The sequence below is a fragment of the Oreochromis aureus genome, linkage group 17 (genome assembly GCF_013358895.1).
Source record: "Oreochromis aureus strain Israel breed Guangdong linkage group 17, ZZ_aureus, whole genome shotgun sequence".
NCBI lineage: Eukaryota > Metazoa > Chordata > Actinopteri > Cichliformes > Cichlidae > Oreochromis > Oreochromis aureus.
Genome location: NC_052958.1, coordinates 27899740 through 27913454, shown reverse-complemented (window position 1 = coordinate 27913454; position 13715 = coordinate 27899740). Strand labels below are relative to the sequence as shown.

Here is a 13715-nt window from a genome sequence, read left to right as displayed (position 1 = left end):
AATTTTGTAATTAAGGTTTCATTTTCAAACGAAAATAAGACCAACTTATTTTCATTTTTGGCTCTAACAAGAGAAACCACACCAAACACCTACAGCAGGTGTGAGGCCCTCCCTCTCCCTCCACCGCATATTCATGCACCTGCTTCTGATCTAACAGCTGCCTTCCCCCCTTTCATGTCAGCAGTGAATAACTCAGTGAACACCAGGGTCCCATTGTTTCACGTGTTTTGTTTATTCATAAAAATAACAGGCATGCACCTATTAATCAATCAATCAATCAATCGATCAATCAAACAATCAATCTCAGGAAAACGGCACATTTTTCCATGCGTTTCTTAGTGCAGCCACGTGATTCCTAACGCAGCCCAGTCAATAATATTATACAATATTTATACAGCAGGTCATACAAAACATGAAAATATAAATAAAGTGATACTTTTAACAGTTTTAACAGTTTTAACGTGGCACTTTGCTGCCGTCATACAGTAGAAATGACCAATGAACCATAGATACGAATATGAATACTCTCTCTCTCTCTCTCTCTCTCTCACACACACACACACACACACACACACACACACACACACACACACACACACACACACACACACACACACAGTGGAATGTCCTACAATGACTCTAATGATTTGCTTAGTCAGCACACAGTTATATCTAGATTAACAACTCGGCATGTTTGTTTTATTTTTCTTTGACTGAAGCTACAGTAGTCATGATGAGACACACCGACTCTCACACAGTAAAACAGTTGAAGCATTGAAAGCTGAGAGTGCCCACCAAAGTGCACAATGTGGGTGAGAACACACAAGTCCTGACAGCACTCTGGATGTCTCACGACAGCAAGGAGTCTATATGAAATCCTCGCGCTTTGCTGGGCATCTTGAAGGCGGCCTCAGGTGCAGCGGTGCCCGGTGCTGTGTGCTGGAGGTATGTGGGTACATCTCTGCCGGGCTCTGTGCCGCTGTACGCCGCCTCTGACATGTAAGTGTGCTGTGCCGGATAGTTCAGATTATAGGGCAGTACGTGGGCCACTGGGGGCCAGTACAGCCGGGGGCCGGGCTGCTCCACGCACGAGCTCTCCTCCCTTCGTTTGAAAGGTGTGCCGAGGATGCTGTCGATGGCGAACGGGCTGGAGAACTTGGCCCCCACTCTCTCTTCCGGGGCCGGGAGGCGGGTGTCCTCGCTGAGGATGTCCGGGCTTTCCTGCTCCTTGAGGGGCCTTTTGGCGATGCGCTTCCTCCTGCGGCGGAACACCCCGTCAGCGAAGGTGTACTCGCTGTGTGGGTTGAGCATCCAGTAGTTGTCCTTGCCCCAGGGCCTGGACGGGTCCCGCAGGACTTTGAGGAAACAGTCGTTGAGCGACAGGTTGTGGCGCACGGAGTTCCTCCAGCCGGTATAGCTGCCACGAAAAAACGGGAACTTCTTCATCAGGTAGTCATTGATCTCTGCCAGAGTGAGGCGGCCGCTGCTGGACTCTCGGATGGCCATGGCGATCAGGGCGATGTAGGAGTAAGGGGGCTTAGGTCTGCGGGTGTAGGGCTTCCCTTTGCCGCCATCGCTGCTCTGTGTGACAGGTGCCGGGCTGTTGGCTACGCAGTCTCCGTCCGAACCCAGCTCGTCTCCGGACAGGGGAGAAGGGACTCCCGCCTCTGCGTCAATGCACAACTCCAGCGGCTTCTGCGCGTAGTGATGCGCGGAGAAAACTTCAAGTTTCATTTTCCAAAAAAACAGGTTAACCGTCTCCTCTCGGTAACCTTGCCGTTTGAATGGTCTCCTAGATTGGACTCTCGTCTCAGCTCAGAAGCACAGCAGGTGTACGAGTCCTGACAGCAAAAATATGCCTGAGTGTTTGTTGTGTGTTGTAAAGGCTCGTGTGGAGCGCTGGAGGCACCCTGAGCCTCAGTCTGGGGCAGCAGAACACAGATCTGTCTCCGGAGACACGCTTGTCTTGTTATAATATAACGCCTCGGAAAGGGACGGCCCACAGGCGGGGTTTCCAACTCGAATCCATTGAAGCGACTGAAGTAATATAGTATATGTATGTTTACAATTGGACGTTACCATGCCACGCCAGGAAAGAAAAAAAAAACAGGGAGGATAAGTGAGGCGAGGCAGGGCAGGTATGACAAATATAATTAGCTTCAAACGCAATCGTCTATCTATCTATCTATCTATCTATCTATCTATCTATCTATCTATCTATCTATCTATCTATCTATCTATCTATCTATCTATCTATCTATCTATCTATCTATCTATCTATCTGTGAATAGCTCGTTATTTCTAGTTACGAGTTACTTTTTATGGATTCAGTAAAAGTGCGATAAATAAAGGCGAATAATACAGTAATTTCTTCCTCTCACTTCTTATTAAAATAACTTCAGCCCACTAAGGTTATGAAATTAAACACGTTTTTGAAATAAAATTAAAAAAACTTGGACAATTTTGCGCACAACAGCAAATCCTTCTTGGAGTGTTGAATGCCTTGGCTTTTACACACACACAAAAAAAACAAAACAGAAGACGACGACACAGAAAAACCCTAGACAGTTAAAAAAAAAAAAGGTGACACGAGGGTTGATAAAGAAAAATGCTGTTGACTGCTTGTCTCTTGAACCTCTCATACCCATCCGCCGGCGCTCCGGCGGAACGAGGAAGTAACGCTAAGTCTAAACTGAAATAAAAGCGATAGATTTTGGATGAGTTCCAATTAACGCACACTGGATGACGTATAAGTCGCAATAAGACAGAAAGAATTCACAGAAAATTCGCAAAGATAACCCGCGAGTTCACGGGGAGTTCAGAGTAGAGAACCATTGCACCTGCATGCATGGAAACACCTGAGCGAAGAGCAGAAAAAAAATACACTTTCTTCTGTCTGAACATGTGATGTAAATGAGCGAGAGGGAGGTATCCACTGTCTCCGAAACTCCTGAACCCTAATTTACTGGAAATACATCACGTTCTTGGATAATTATATTATAGTGCAGCATTTCCTTTAGTATAAGGAGTACAAGGAGACCGCGGCACTGACTGCATATCTGTACAAATAGATGTGCACTACTTCCATTAGAGCACTCAGACACCTGGGCCTTGCTGCTTTAACTTGCTGTGCGACAAGCGAAAGCAAACAGTTGAAATAAATTGTATTTTATTTCAACAACAATTGTGCACATTAGGACTTTAAAGCATTGAAGTTTGTAAATTAGATAAATTATTATGCAAAGATGGATTTGAAGAGAATTTAAGAACATCAGGCTTTTTTGTACTTTGTCAGTGTTGCAGTACAGGTTTGGTGACAGAATCTAATAACGAGTTAATATCTGAGCTATAAATCACAGCTCCAGTCGAGAGCTTGTCAATCAGTTACAGAATGGAGCTTACTTAAAACCTACTGGAGCAGGTTTTAAGTAAACTGACGCCCCTGACACCTGTAAACCGAATATGTTAGTGGCACTAACTCTTTTCCTGTCAGCGCCTCGGCCATGTGACGATGCAGAGAGCAGCTGGAGTTAACATGAGTTACGAGCCTTGCCTCAGGCCAGTTAAACTGTCTACTCTGGCACTCCTGTTCCTTTGTGCCTGCTCGGACTCTTCGGGGCCCCCAACAACACAGAGCAGGTTCAGCTTCATTTACCCTAATGCATGTGTGCGTGTTTACATAGTTCTGTTGAAAATGTTTCTATTGGTAGTTCCTAGTGAAAAATATAAGATAGGGTCACTATAAACTACCTACTGCCTTCCAGACAGCAGAGAGCACTGAGATACCAATCTGTGTTTGACACCCTGAGCAGTTTGTGAGTCTACAGTACATGTTTATATGTTATCACATAATTATCACTTTGGGTATACATGACGGTCGTGATTAACGATAGGACTCTGAACTGTTTGTGTATGTATGTTTGAGAGAATATGGAAGGTATGCATATCAACTATATGAACATGCACTTTGAAGCCTGTCTGTTTTTCCAGTTGTGTTATGAGAAGCCTGATGGCAGCTTGTTTCTTGAAAACACAGTTTCTGTTGTTTTGTTTCTTCGTCAAATTCAAGGTCCACTTGCCTGCTTTTAAGAGGGCACTGCTGGATGTAGGAGCCTGCACCTGTAAGGGCTGTACATGGCATCATTTCAAAGGTGCTGGTGGTTGATTATCTGAGAGCCCAAACTTTCTGACAGCCCTGTAAAAATACAATATATTGCACACAAAAATCATATTTCATTATGCATTCTAAACAAATCCTCACAGCTAAATGTGAAATGGGTTGCCATGTCATTTCTATCAGAACCTTCTCTGACACATTTTACATTTTTCCTGATAAGTGGCTGGTAGCCACACCTACCACCCACTTATCATGTACACCCTGCTAAAGAAACCTTTTGTCTTCAGAATTGACTTAATTCTTCATGGCAGAGAATCAGCAAGGTGCTGAAAATGGTCCTCAGAAATTTTGGGCTATATTGACATGATAGCATCACACACAAATGTGTTGGCTGAACACCCATGATGTGAATCTTCCCTTCCATCACATCCCATAAGTGCTCGACTGGATTGAAATCTACTAAATGTGGAGGCCATTTGAATACAGTGAACTCATGATCTGAGCTTTGTGATGTGGCGCGTTCTAAGCACTCCTTTGTGACAGGAAAGGAACGTCAGAGAAACCAAAGGTTGTCACATACAAATTTACATTCTGGAAACAGCTTTCTTCTCTCTCCGGGAATTCGGGGAGCAGCTGGAGAGCTGAAATTGTTTTTTTGCTGAAACTCAGGAGGCTGACTGCTGAGAGCGTAAAACCAGAGCTGAGGAAATCAGCGGCATGTGCGCTATCATTAACGCCGTCGCTGTACAACAACCTGGCGAGGCGCAAAGGGAATTTCACACTGCTTGGCTGGTGGTAGTTGTGTCTGCATGATTTTTTTTCTTTTTCTTTGCAGGAGTGAGATGAGGCTGTATATGATTTCAGGTACTCTGCCAAGGCAGCTACACACACCTGTGCCAAAGTGATGTGGTGTGAAAGGAAGCACACCTGTTCTCAGTTTTTTTGTGCGTGTTTTATTCTTTACATGGCAATTTGAAATCACAAGTGGAAAGACTGTTTACCCAAAGGGATCAATAAGGTATCACATTATCATTTCACTCTGCACGTTCGGATTAAGGTGGAATTCAAACCTTCAAATCGCTTGAGAAGGTCAGGCTCTTCTTTCACCTTTAGGCCATAATGAAAGATGATATATTTAATGCATTAAACTGCTTTAACTGCATTGTCATATCAGCAGAGTCAACTCTGCCCCCCTGTTAGGCTAAAGAGATGCGTTATGCTTATATAACCTGTTAACAAGTCTCTTCTAAAATTGGCAACTTGATGGTTTGGCTCACCTGTTGAGAATTAACGTGTCTTTTTTGAGCAGCAGAACTCTTTTAAGTGCTGACATGAGTGGCATTCCAGTTATGTAAATTGACTGGGTGAATCCCTCACGACTCCAAAAATAGCCCCACCTCTGCAGCGGTCGGCGCTCACACGCTAACCCTTGTCTGCAAGTCTTCGGATGACTTCTTACCTGTATCTCATCTTTGTTGTCTTTCTTCTCTGTGAGTGAAGGATGGCCAGCCCCCATGTCTTTGTATAAACAAAGTGTGAGCTGTGTGTGTGTTTTTATGTGTGTGTGTGTGAGCAGGGTAGAGAGGAACGGCAACAAGAGGCCCTGCGTGGCTGAGATTCCCAAGATTCCCCGCAGCAGATATAGTCTGACAGAGGCCGCCGATAGTAGACATGCTTCACTGGGGCGCACAGGTAGGTACAACAATGTGTCAGCTTCGCAGCCAACTCAAAGATCAGACATTCCACATAAGCTCCACTCATTCCTGCAGTCTGCTCAGTAGGCACCAGCTCAGGGGCGTGTGTGTACTGGGTGTTTGTTTGACTGCAGCTGTTTGTCCTCTCAGGTGTGTGGGTGTGGGAGATTGCGCATGTGCTGTGGCAAAATGCAAGAGCAAGACGCATACGTTCCATCTAGTTTATTCTTCGAGCGGTGATTACTGTAATTACCCTACGATGTGGCCTTCTAAGCGCTTGCTGCCTGCTTTGTTGTGCTTCTGTAGAATCAAACCTTTGTGTTTTGGAAGATAAATTGGCGGGGGGGCGATCAGCCCATGTAATCAGAGGCACACCTGAGCACTTATCAGTGACAAACAAAGTTCCCATGAAGCTGTTTTGATACATAACCCAGGAACTTTCCACACTGAATGCACTCCGGAAACTCCTGCATGTAGCATCAAAAATGTATCCGTGACACCTGATAGGCGAATAAACAGACACGAAAACATGCAGTGACTCACAGTTTTCATAAGCACGGTCTGATGTGCATAAATCTGTGCAGCATGTGTGTCAGCGATTAATAAATGAAATCTGATATATGTATAAAAAAAAGAAAAAGAAAAGAAGCAGCATATCCTGGAGTCAGTTGGCAGCTGCAGGTTGCTATTTTGGGTTTTCCTGCATTCTTACCTAAGGTGTGCACACCCTTGCCAGACCAACAGAGAGAAAGAGAGAGAAAATAGATACATATAAATAAACAGAGCCAACAAAGGTATAATTAAAGTAATTAAAGAAAGAGGTGAAGCACAGGTGAAGTACAGGTGAAATGCAGCCTGACACTGGTAGCACCTAAAAGTCATGCAAAGTCATGTGACTCAGTCCCCTGTAACATCCCCCCAACCAAGTTACTGTCTTGATATGCGAACACATTTTTAGACTCCCACAATATGTTAGTGCAGTAATTCTGAACTGCTACTTATTCTTTTGTTTTATGTTTTGCATCATAGTAGAGTCATTTCAAATAGAACGTGTGGTTATTTGGGCGGTCCAAGTGTGTCATTAGCACAACAGCTCCTTTGTTTCACCAGCTCCAGCTCCAGATGTTCCCCTCAGATTGGTGCAAATGACACTGATTGGCTCACAGGTTCCTCTGGCTAGCAAAAGAACCAAGTGCATGTCTTGGTGTAAGTGTCCATATAGAACCCTACAGAACCTCAGCGATTTCATGTGGTCAACTCAAATGACCTTATGGTAAGCATCAGTACATTTGTGATTGTATCAGTGCTCTTCTGTTAGGCCTAAATTAATAGCAGATTAACAAAACAGCTCCTTTTGTGACCTGATCCCATGATTTAATTTATCCTATAGTTTGTATAAATCTGAAGAATAGTAAATGCACTGGTTCATATGTAGAGCTTTTCTACACGAGCCTTATAAGTTTTCAACATACCTTAGTCACCCATTCGCATACAAGCCCCCTTTTCTTTCTAAGTGCTTTCTAACTTTCACATACACAATGCATCAAAGAGCAGCTTGGGGACTGGAGCATGCAGGTTGGAGCAGCTAGGATCAAGCCACCAACCTTCTAGTTTTTAGAGGCCCTGCTTTACCTCCTGAGCCACAGCCACCCCACTCAGCCAGAGAGTGTTGCTATGGTAAACAATTATACAACTGTCAATCAGAAGAAAACCTTGTTTTCAAAACTCACTGCTAGTTAACAGTTAGAACTACTTGGCAAGGTTTAGGAAAAGGTCATAGTTGGGATTAAAAACAACATGACCTGGTTAACTCATGACCACACATCTGTATGTGACAGACCCGGCTCATCACCGCAACCAATTTGCAACCAAAGCCTGCACCATCACTAGAACACTTCCAGTAAGTAAGTAGACGCTGATATCAGATGGTATTTGGCCATCTCCAAAAATTCAAAACATACCCCCTCAAGAGAACAGCAGACCAAAGTGAACTTCTTAGTCCTGCTGGTAAAATGTTACTGTTAGGGCTTGTCTGTCAATGAACCTCAGCCATGCGGGCCACACGGGCTTCATACCTCCTGCCGTATCTGCCGCTATCGTCCATTTCAACTCTTCACACGCTAGAGTCCCCTCATAAGCTGAGGTAGAAGGCATGGTGGGGGCTATAGAGAGCTGGAGGGTAGGGGATGGTGGGGTGGGGGAGAAAAATGAGCAATGATTGATCTCAGCTATAGACACCTCACTTTATCGCTGCAGCTGATAGGACCTAATTCCATTCAACTGCGCTGTAGGCTGTTTGGTGTAAGCATAAACACGGGGCCAAATCAGTACCTGTGCTGCTCTGTTTACCTGGCAGCCGTTCAGCTTTTTTCTGTCTAAACTTGAAATAGGATCCAAACACTCTACTCACGCATAGTGGTTTGCACGAGATGCTTTGCCTGCCTCTCAACCTACCACGAGGCTCCGCAGCTCTATTTCTGCACTGTCTGAACCTTAACCGCCCCTCTTATTTCTCTGATTGAGAGGTGGAACATCTCGCTCGAGGGCTTTAACTGCAAACACGGCGCTGAATTTGAGCAGTTACTAAGGAATTATCCCGTAGTTAACCCCAACAAACACCTCGCTGATTGATAACATTAGCGTGTGGGTTGTAAAACGAACTACTCCAAGCCTATATTTTTCTTTTTTTTTCTTTTTACCTTTTACTGGTTAGTCAGCAAATCTCTTTGTATTTTTATTAAAAGTATTTCTTAAGGGTCTTGTGTATTTGTTAGAAAACATACAAAATACAGTTTTTAGGAAAAGTCTGTATTTAATTACAGGTTAGATTAGTTGTTATTTCTTCTGTCATTCAAGTGTCGCAATACTAATTTGGCACTAAAGATATTTTATATATAGATGTTGATTTTAAGTTTAAACAGACATACTGTTATGTACTCTGTGTCCATAAAAGATACATTTCAAAAGTATCAAACGTTAACTATGTTCATCGCATAACACAAGACACCATTAAGTAATATGGTGGAAAATTTAGGATCCAGTGTTTTGTGGGATTCACATCGTAATACTAAAAATCAGTGCAGTCAGACATTCTGTCAGACATCTGTTTCATGCAATTAAAAAAAAATACTAATCTCAGTTTATATATGCAACCAACTTTGAATGCTAAGAAAGACTTTGATTTTCAGTGAACCAAGAAGAAAGTCAAAGTGTGGTTCAGTAGCTGTCTCTGTTTCCAAGGAGCACACAAAGGCAAAGCCACACTAAAACATTTTAGTTTCAAAACTTCTTCTAGCTAATAGCGTCCACACTATTTTGGTGCTTATGGTGCCTCTAAAAGTGAGACTCCAGTTCAAACACTTCAGGATTGTATCTAAGAGTATCGAATTCCCAATTAGACGTCATCAGTCACCATTGTGTTCTTCCCATATTAGTGTATACATTGAGCATAAAATATCAATGTAGCCACCATAACTTCTCTGACTGGTTTTGTCTCCACATTTGATTCAGCAGGAACATGCTGATGCTGTGAAGTGACCACATTTGGATGTGCAGTGGTAACGTAATAGCTAATGATGGCTAACTCCATTAGCAAGTATTGATAAACTGTAGGGTTAGAAAATACAGCTCTACCAATTATTGCTAAGTGACAGATAAGAAAATACTAGAATTTCTTTCCCTCAGCAACTGAACTCAGTACTTTACAGAGTACCTACCAAAGCATCTTCAGGTAATTAATTAGTTGGTTGTGTTATTTAATATGCAGGTTTACATTGTAACTTAGCATTTTCACACTGGCTACACTGAGATGTCTTGTCAACTTGCAATGTATGGTAAACAGATTATATGAGGGATTATGTCTGAAACATCTAAAACCAAGAATAATCTATTGTTACTATTTAATATTATAATTTGCAAAAACTGTGGCGGTGACATCAACATCACAGACGTTATCAGAGCGCAACCGAGGCAAGTAGAGTGGGTAAAATATTGTTATTACATTTTTTAAAAAGAGTATTTGGTGAGAGATGTTTTTTTATTTAGTTCTTCAAAATGAGTAAATTACAGAAAATGGCACCGTTGGATAGTTGTACTAAATTCCAGTGTGTGGGAAAAAAGGCAACAACAGCACAATTGAGACTGGATCAGAGATTTGAATTAGTAAAGGTAAAAGCTAATGTACAGCTATCAGATACACTTTTCAGCACACCTGACATCAAGTAAAGCAGACTTCTAATCTAAGCCTAGTAGCAGTGTAGTATTTAAAAAAATAAAAACTATTCAAAGAGGTCATAATTGTTGAGGGGTCATTATTGGAAGTGTGGTTTTTGATACTTTATGTTGCCTTTATTTTCTGTCCCCTAAGGCTGCTACTTGGATTATTCCACTACCAAAAAAATTAAATAAATAAACAGTGAAGGAAGATGTTAACCTTGACAAGAGTGAATAACTGGATAACAAATTATGGGCGTTGTTGACCTTGCTGTCCAACCTAGCAGCAGCTTTTCTTGTTATTGTTAATCTGCACCATCATATTACTGCTGCCTTATATGTGGTGGACAGAGGTCATGGTCATGTCATGTGCAGCTTATTGCCACAGTCCGAAGACATGCAGTTAGTGGGGTTAGGTTTACTGGTTATTCTGAATTCACATAATTGTGAATTGTTCTCCGTCTCTCTGTGTTAGCCACGTGACAGACTGGCGACTTGCCCATGGTGCACTTTGCCTCTCGTCCTATGGTACCTGGGAATGGCTCCAGTGTTTCTTATCAACCAAGGGAAGAATTCTGCTGTTGCCCACTTTGGCCGATGGATTACTTCTTTTTAAGAATCTACCAGATTGTTGATTTGGCATCTCATAAAATTATCATTTTGACAGTTTTATTTTGCTTTTTCAAGCTCATGATGGCCTCCTGCGTTTGAATCCACATTTCTTTAAACTTCTTATTGAGGATTTCAGTGAAAAGCTGCAAAATGCAAGTTCAGCATGTGGAATCATCTCCAGGTGTCTCATCTGCTAATTTGTCAGGACATAATAAAGGAACAGACTTCACCTGGCCATGAAACTGCTTGTTAGTCATTTACCTTTGAGTTTCTGAACACATGGACTAAGTACAAATATGGCTGCAATTCCTATAATGGCTATAATTTTGTTAAACCCCTTGAATTAACATCAGAATCTAAATCACATATTCATTATTGAATTAAAAACCCATTGTGGAGGTAGTCTGAGCACAGTTTAAAGCCATCAGTCATTTTCATACATCATAAAGATATAGATTTAGATTTTTAATAGTGAAATTAAATAAAATGAAATTCTTAACAATTTCAACTTTGATTTTTTTTTCTAACTAACCTTTGATGGGAGGAGAAGAAATTCTGGACTTATACTTTTTTATTAAGTCAAATATTAAATGCAGAGGGGGTTTTTCTTTCCTAATCTCCGTACACGGCTCATTGCAAGGGCAATTAGAAACCTGCGCTCCTGTGCAGATGTTACTGTTTGTAGAATGTGCTATTAGATATTGATCTGGTGATAATTTGTAAATGAATACTATTAAGGATAGGAAGTTTGCTGACAAAAAAGCCTAATCACCTCCAGCTGGCCCAGGTCTTGTAATATGTCCTGCCTCCGCTCCAACATTGATCCATGGGAGTAAACAGCAGCAGTCTCACTGCAAGATACAGAACTTATCTGGTGGTTAAACATACCCGATAATGTAAGAGGAGAATGTGTAGAAAAGTGTGACATAAATATTATTTTGTAGAGAGCAGATTATGTTGATGAACATTTATTTTATATTGCAAAAGCAATCCTTTACCTTGTGTTTGTTCTATCAACAAATCAAATGAAGAAAACCAACACAGTGGATTTATCCTATACTGAAAAAGAATGGTGATGTCTGAGGTATAGCTTACTCCATGCTACCACTGTAAGGACCCCAGTATGTTAGAAGTGTAACTATTTCACATTTCTTTAAAAAAGTTCAGTAAGATCTGCTCGTAATCAATAATCACAGATCCAGCCTGCAGTCTTTTTTATAAATGGCCATATTATTTGTTAGCTGACGCATCAGTTTTGCTCTTGTATGTGTTATACAAGAGCAAATACTGATCACATTTCTTACTTCATTTAATCTCTTTAATGATTCTGTAGATGACAATACAAAAGATAAAACGTTCACAGGCTTATCCATGCTATGTTGAAGGTGAAACAATTAATTAGTGGTCAGTGTTTATCTTTTTGAGTTCATGGTGTTGTTTTTGCATAATCCTCTTACTCTTGTTTAAGTAGTAAATGGGTCTGGCCTGGATGTATTAAGTCTAAGATGTGTTACCTCCAACTGCATGCCAGAAAACGTGTTTAGCCATTGGGTCTGCCAGGTGGATGGTGAGGAGGGACAAAGGCTTAGCGTCAGAAACTGCAGCACTTGCTTCTCCGCTGGGATGGACAGTTATGGGTAAACTGCATGATAACCGGAGTGTGATTCTATCCTGATGCCTCTAAGTGAAATGACCTTCAGCTGTGCCACAGTCAGAGTCTAACACCGAAAAATACTTCAGTTTAAGTGCTAATATGAGAGTATTACCAGTTCACAAAGGGGTTAGAGTGATTAAAAATAGAATCATGTGTCAGTGAATGATGCACACCTCTCTTAAAGTCAAGTTCCACCATCTGCAATTATGCTAAAAAAGAAGAAAAGCATAATTGCTGCACTGTGAAGCTGGGTCATGTTGAGAGCTGTGTCTCTGCCACACCACTCTAATTGAACTTTCTCTTTAAGGCGTTGTGAGAAAACAGGCGGTAACTATTTATACAGCTACACACCTGACCAGGCATCTATCCAAACAAAAGGTCTTGAACCCAGCCCTTGCGTGCCTATCCAACCCAGACATCTGATTAATTATAGTGTGGCCGTTAAGGCAAAGAAAAACTAGCTGATGAAAAGTCAGCGAGTCTGCAGGCTCAACCTGCCCAAACAGCATCATGCGTGTTAGCTTGTAAAAGCCTCGGTACCGCCTCCCTCCCCCGCCGCTCCGTGTCGTTCCTCCCACACACCCCCTGCCCCCCACCCATCCCACTGCCTCCCTCCTCTGCTCCGGGCCCATTCGTGCAGACGAGGTAAAACATCTCTCTCGCTGTGTCAGAGCCCCGCAGGTGGGCCCCGCGTTCTCAGGTAGATAATATCACTGTTACTATAGACCGTGTTTGGGTTAGCTCGAAAACACTCTTCACGGCAGGAGCAAAACAAAGTGCTCTGCAGTGCGTGATAACAGTCGGAGCTGCTCCCTACAAATTAACCTGTGGAAACACTTTGGCCTCGCACGAAACTCATACGCATAATACCTGCTCCTCCTACCGGCATTGAAGAAAAAAAAAATCAAAGTTTACACAATGTTCCTCTAGGATCATGGAATAATTTTGTAAGATTTCAGGAGATTTAAGAGAGTTCTCTTATATGTAATCCACCAAAGGACTAATGTTAATCCAAAACAGTGAAATAAGCCTGTAATGTCCTTGTGGTTATGTTATAGGACAGAGCTGCCTTATGTCCAGACTGAAAGCATTGCCCCGGTTGGACAAGTCTCTCTGTTTCTAATCTGCATACTGCCTGTGCAGTAGACTCTATAAATTGACTTTCTTTAAACAAAAGCGGCATGAATAGCTCGAATGTGCTCTGGGCCAGAAGCTGGGATGGCTTCCATAAACAGATCACCCAGGTGGTCCATGTGTGAGAGAGGGAAAGGAGCTTTGGTTGAGAGGCCTGCTGCTGCAATCACAACCCCAGATCTTCTTATTTCGCTAACTTGCCGTCTGTGTCTCGGCAAAGTCTGAATATCAAGTCCAATTCATTTGCAGCTGCTGGTAACAAAACAATATACATTTCATCTTTGATGTGTGG

The 13715-nt window shown here is 42.2% G+C and overlaps 1 protein-coding gene across 1 annotated transcript; it reads right to left on the bottom strand.

The window, feature by feature from the left end:
• Positions 1–208: 208 nt before the first annotated feature.
• foxq1b (forkhead box Q1b) lies at positions 209–1981 on the bottom strand. The gene has a single exon (XM_031732443.2). The coding sequence runs from the start codon at positions 1732–1734 to the stop codon at positions 850–852; it is 885 nt and encodes a 294-aa protein (XP_031588303.1). The 5' UTR covers positions 1735–1981; the 3' UTR covers positions 209–849.
• Between the last annotated feature and the right edge of the window lie 11734 nt (positions 1982–13715).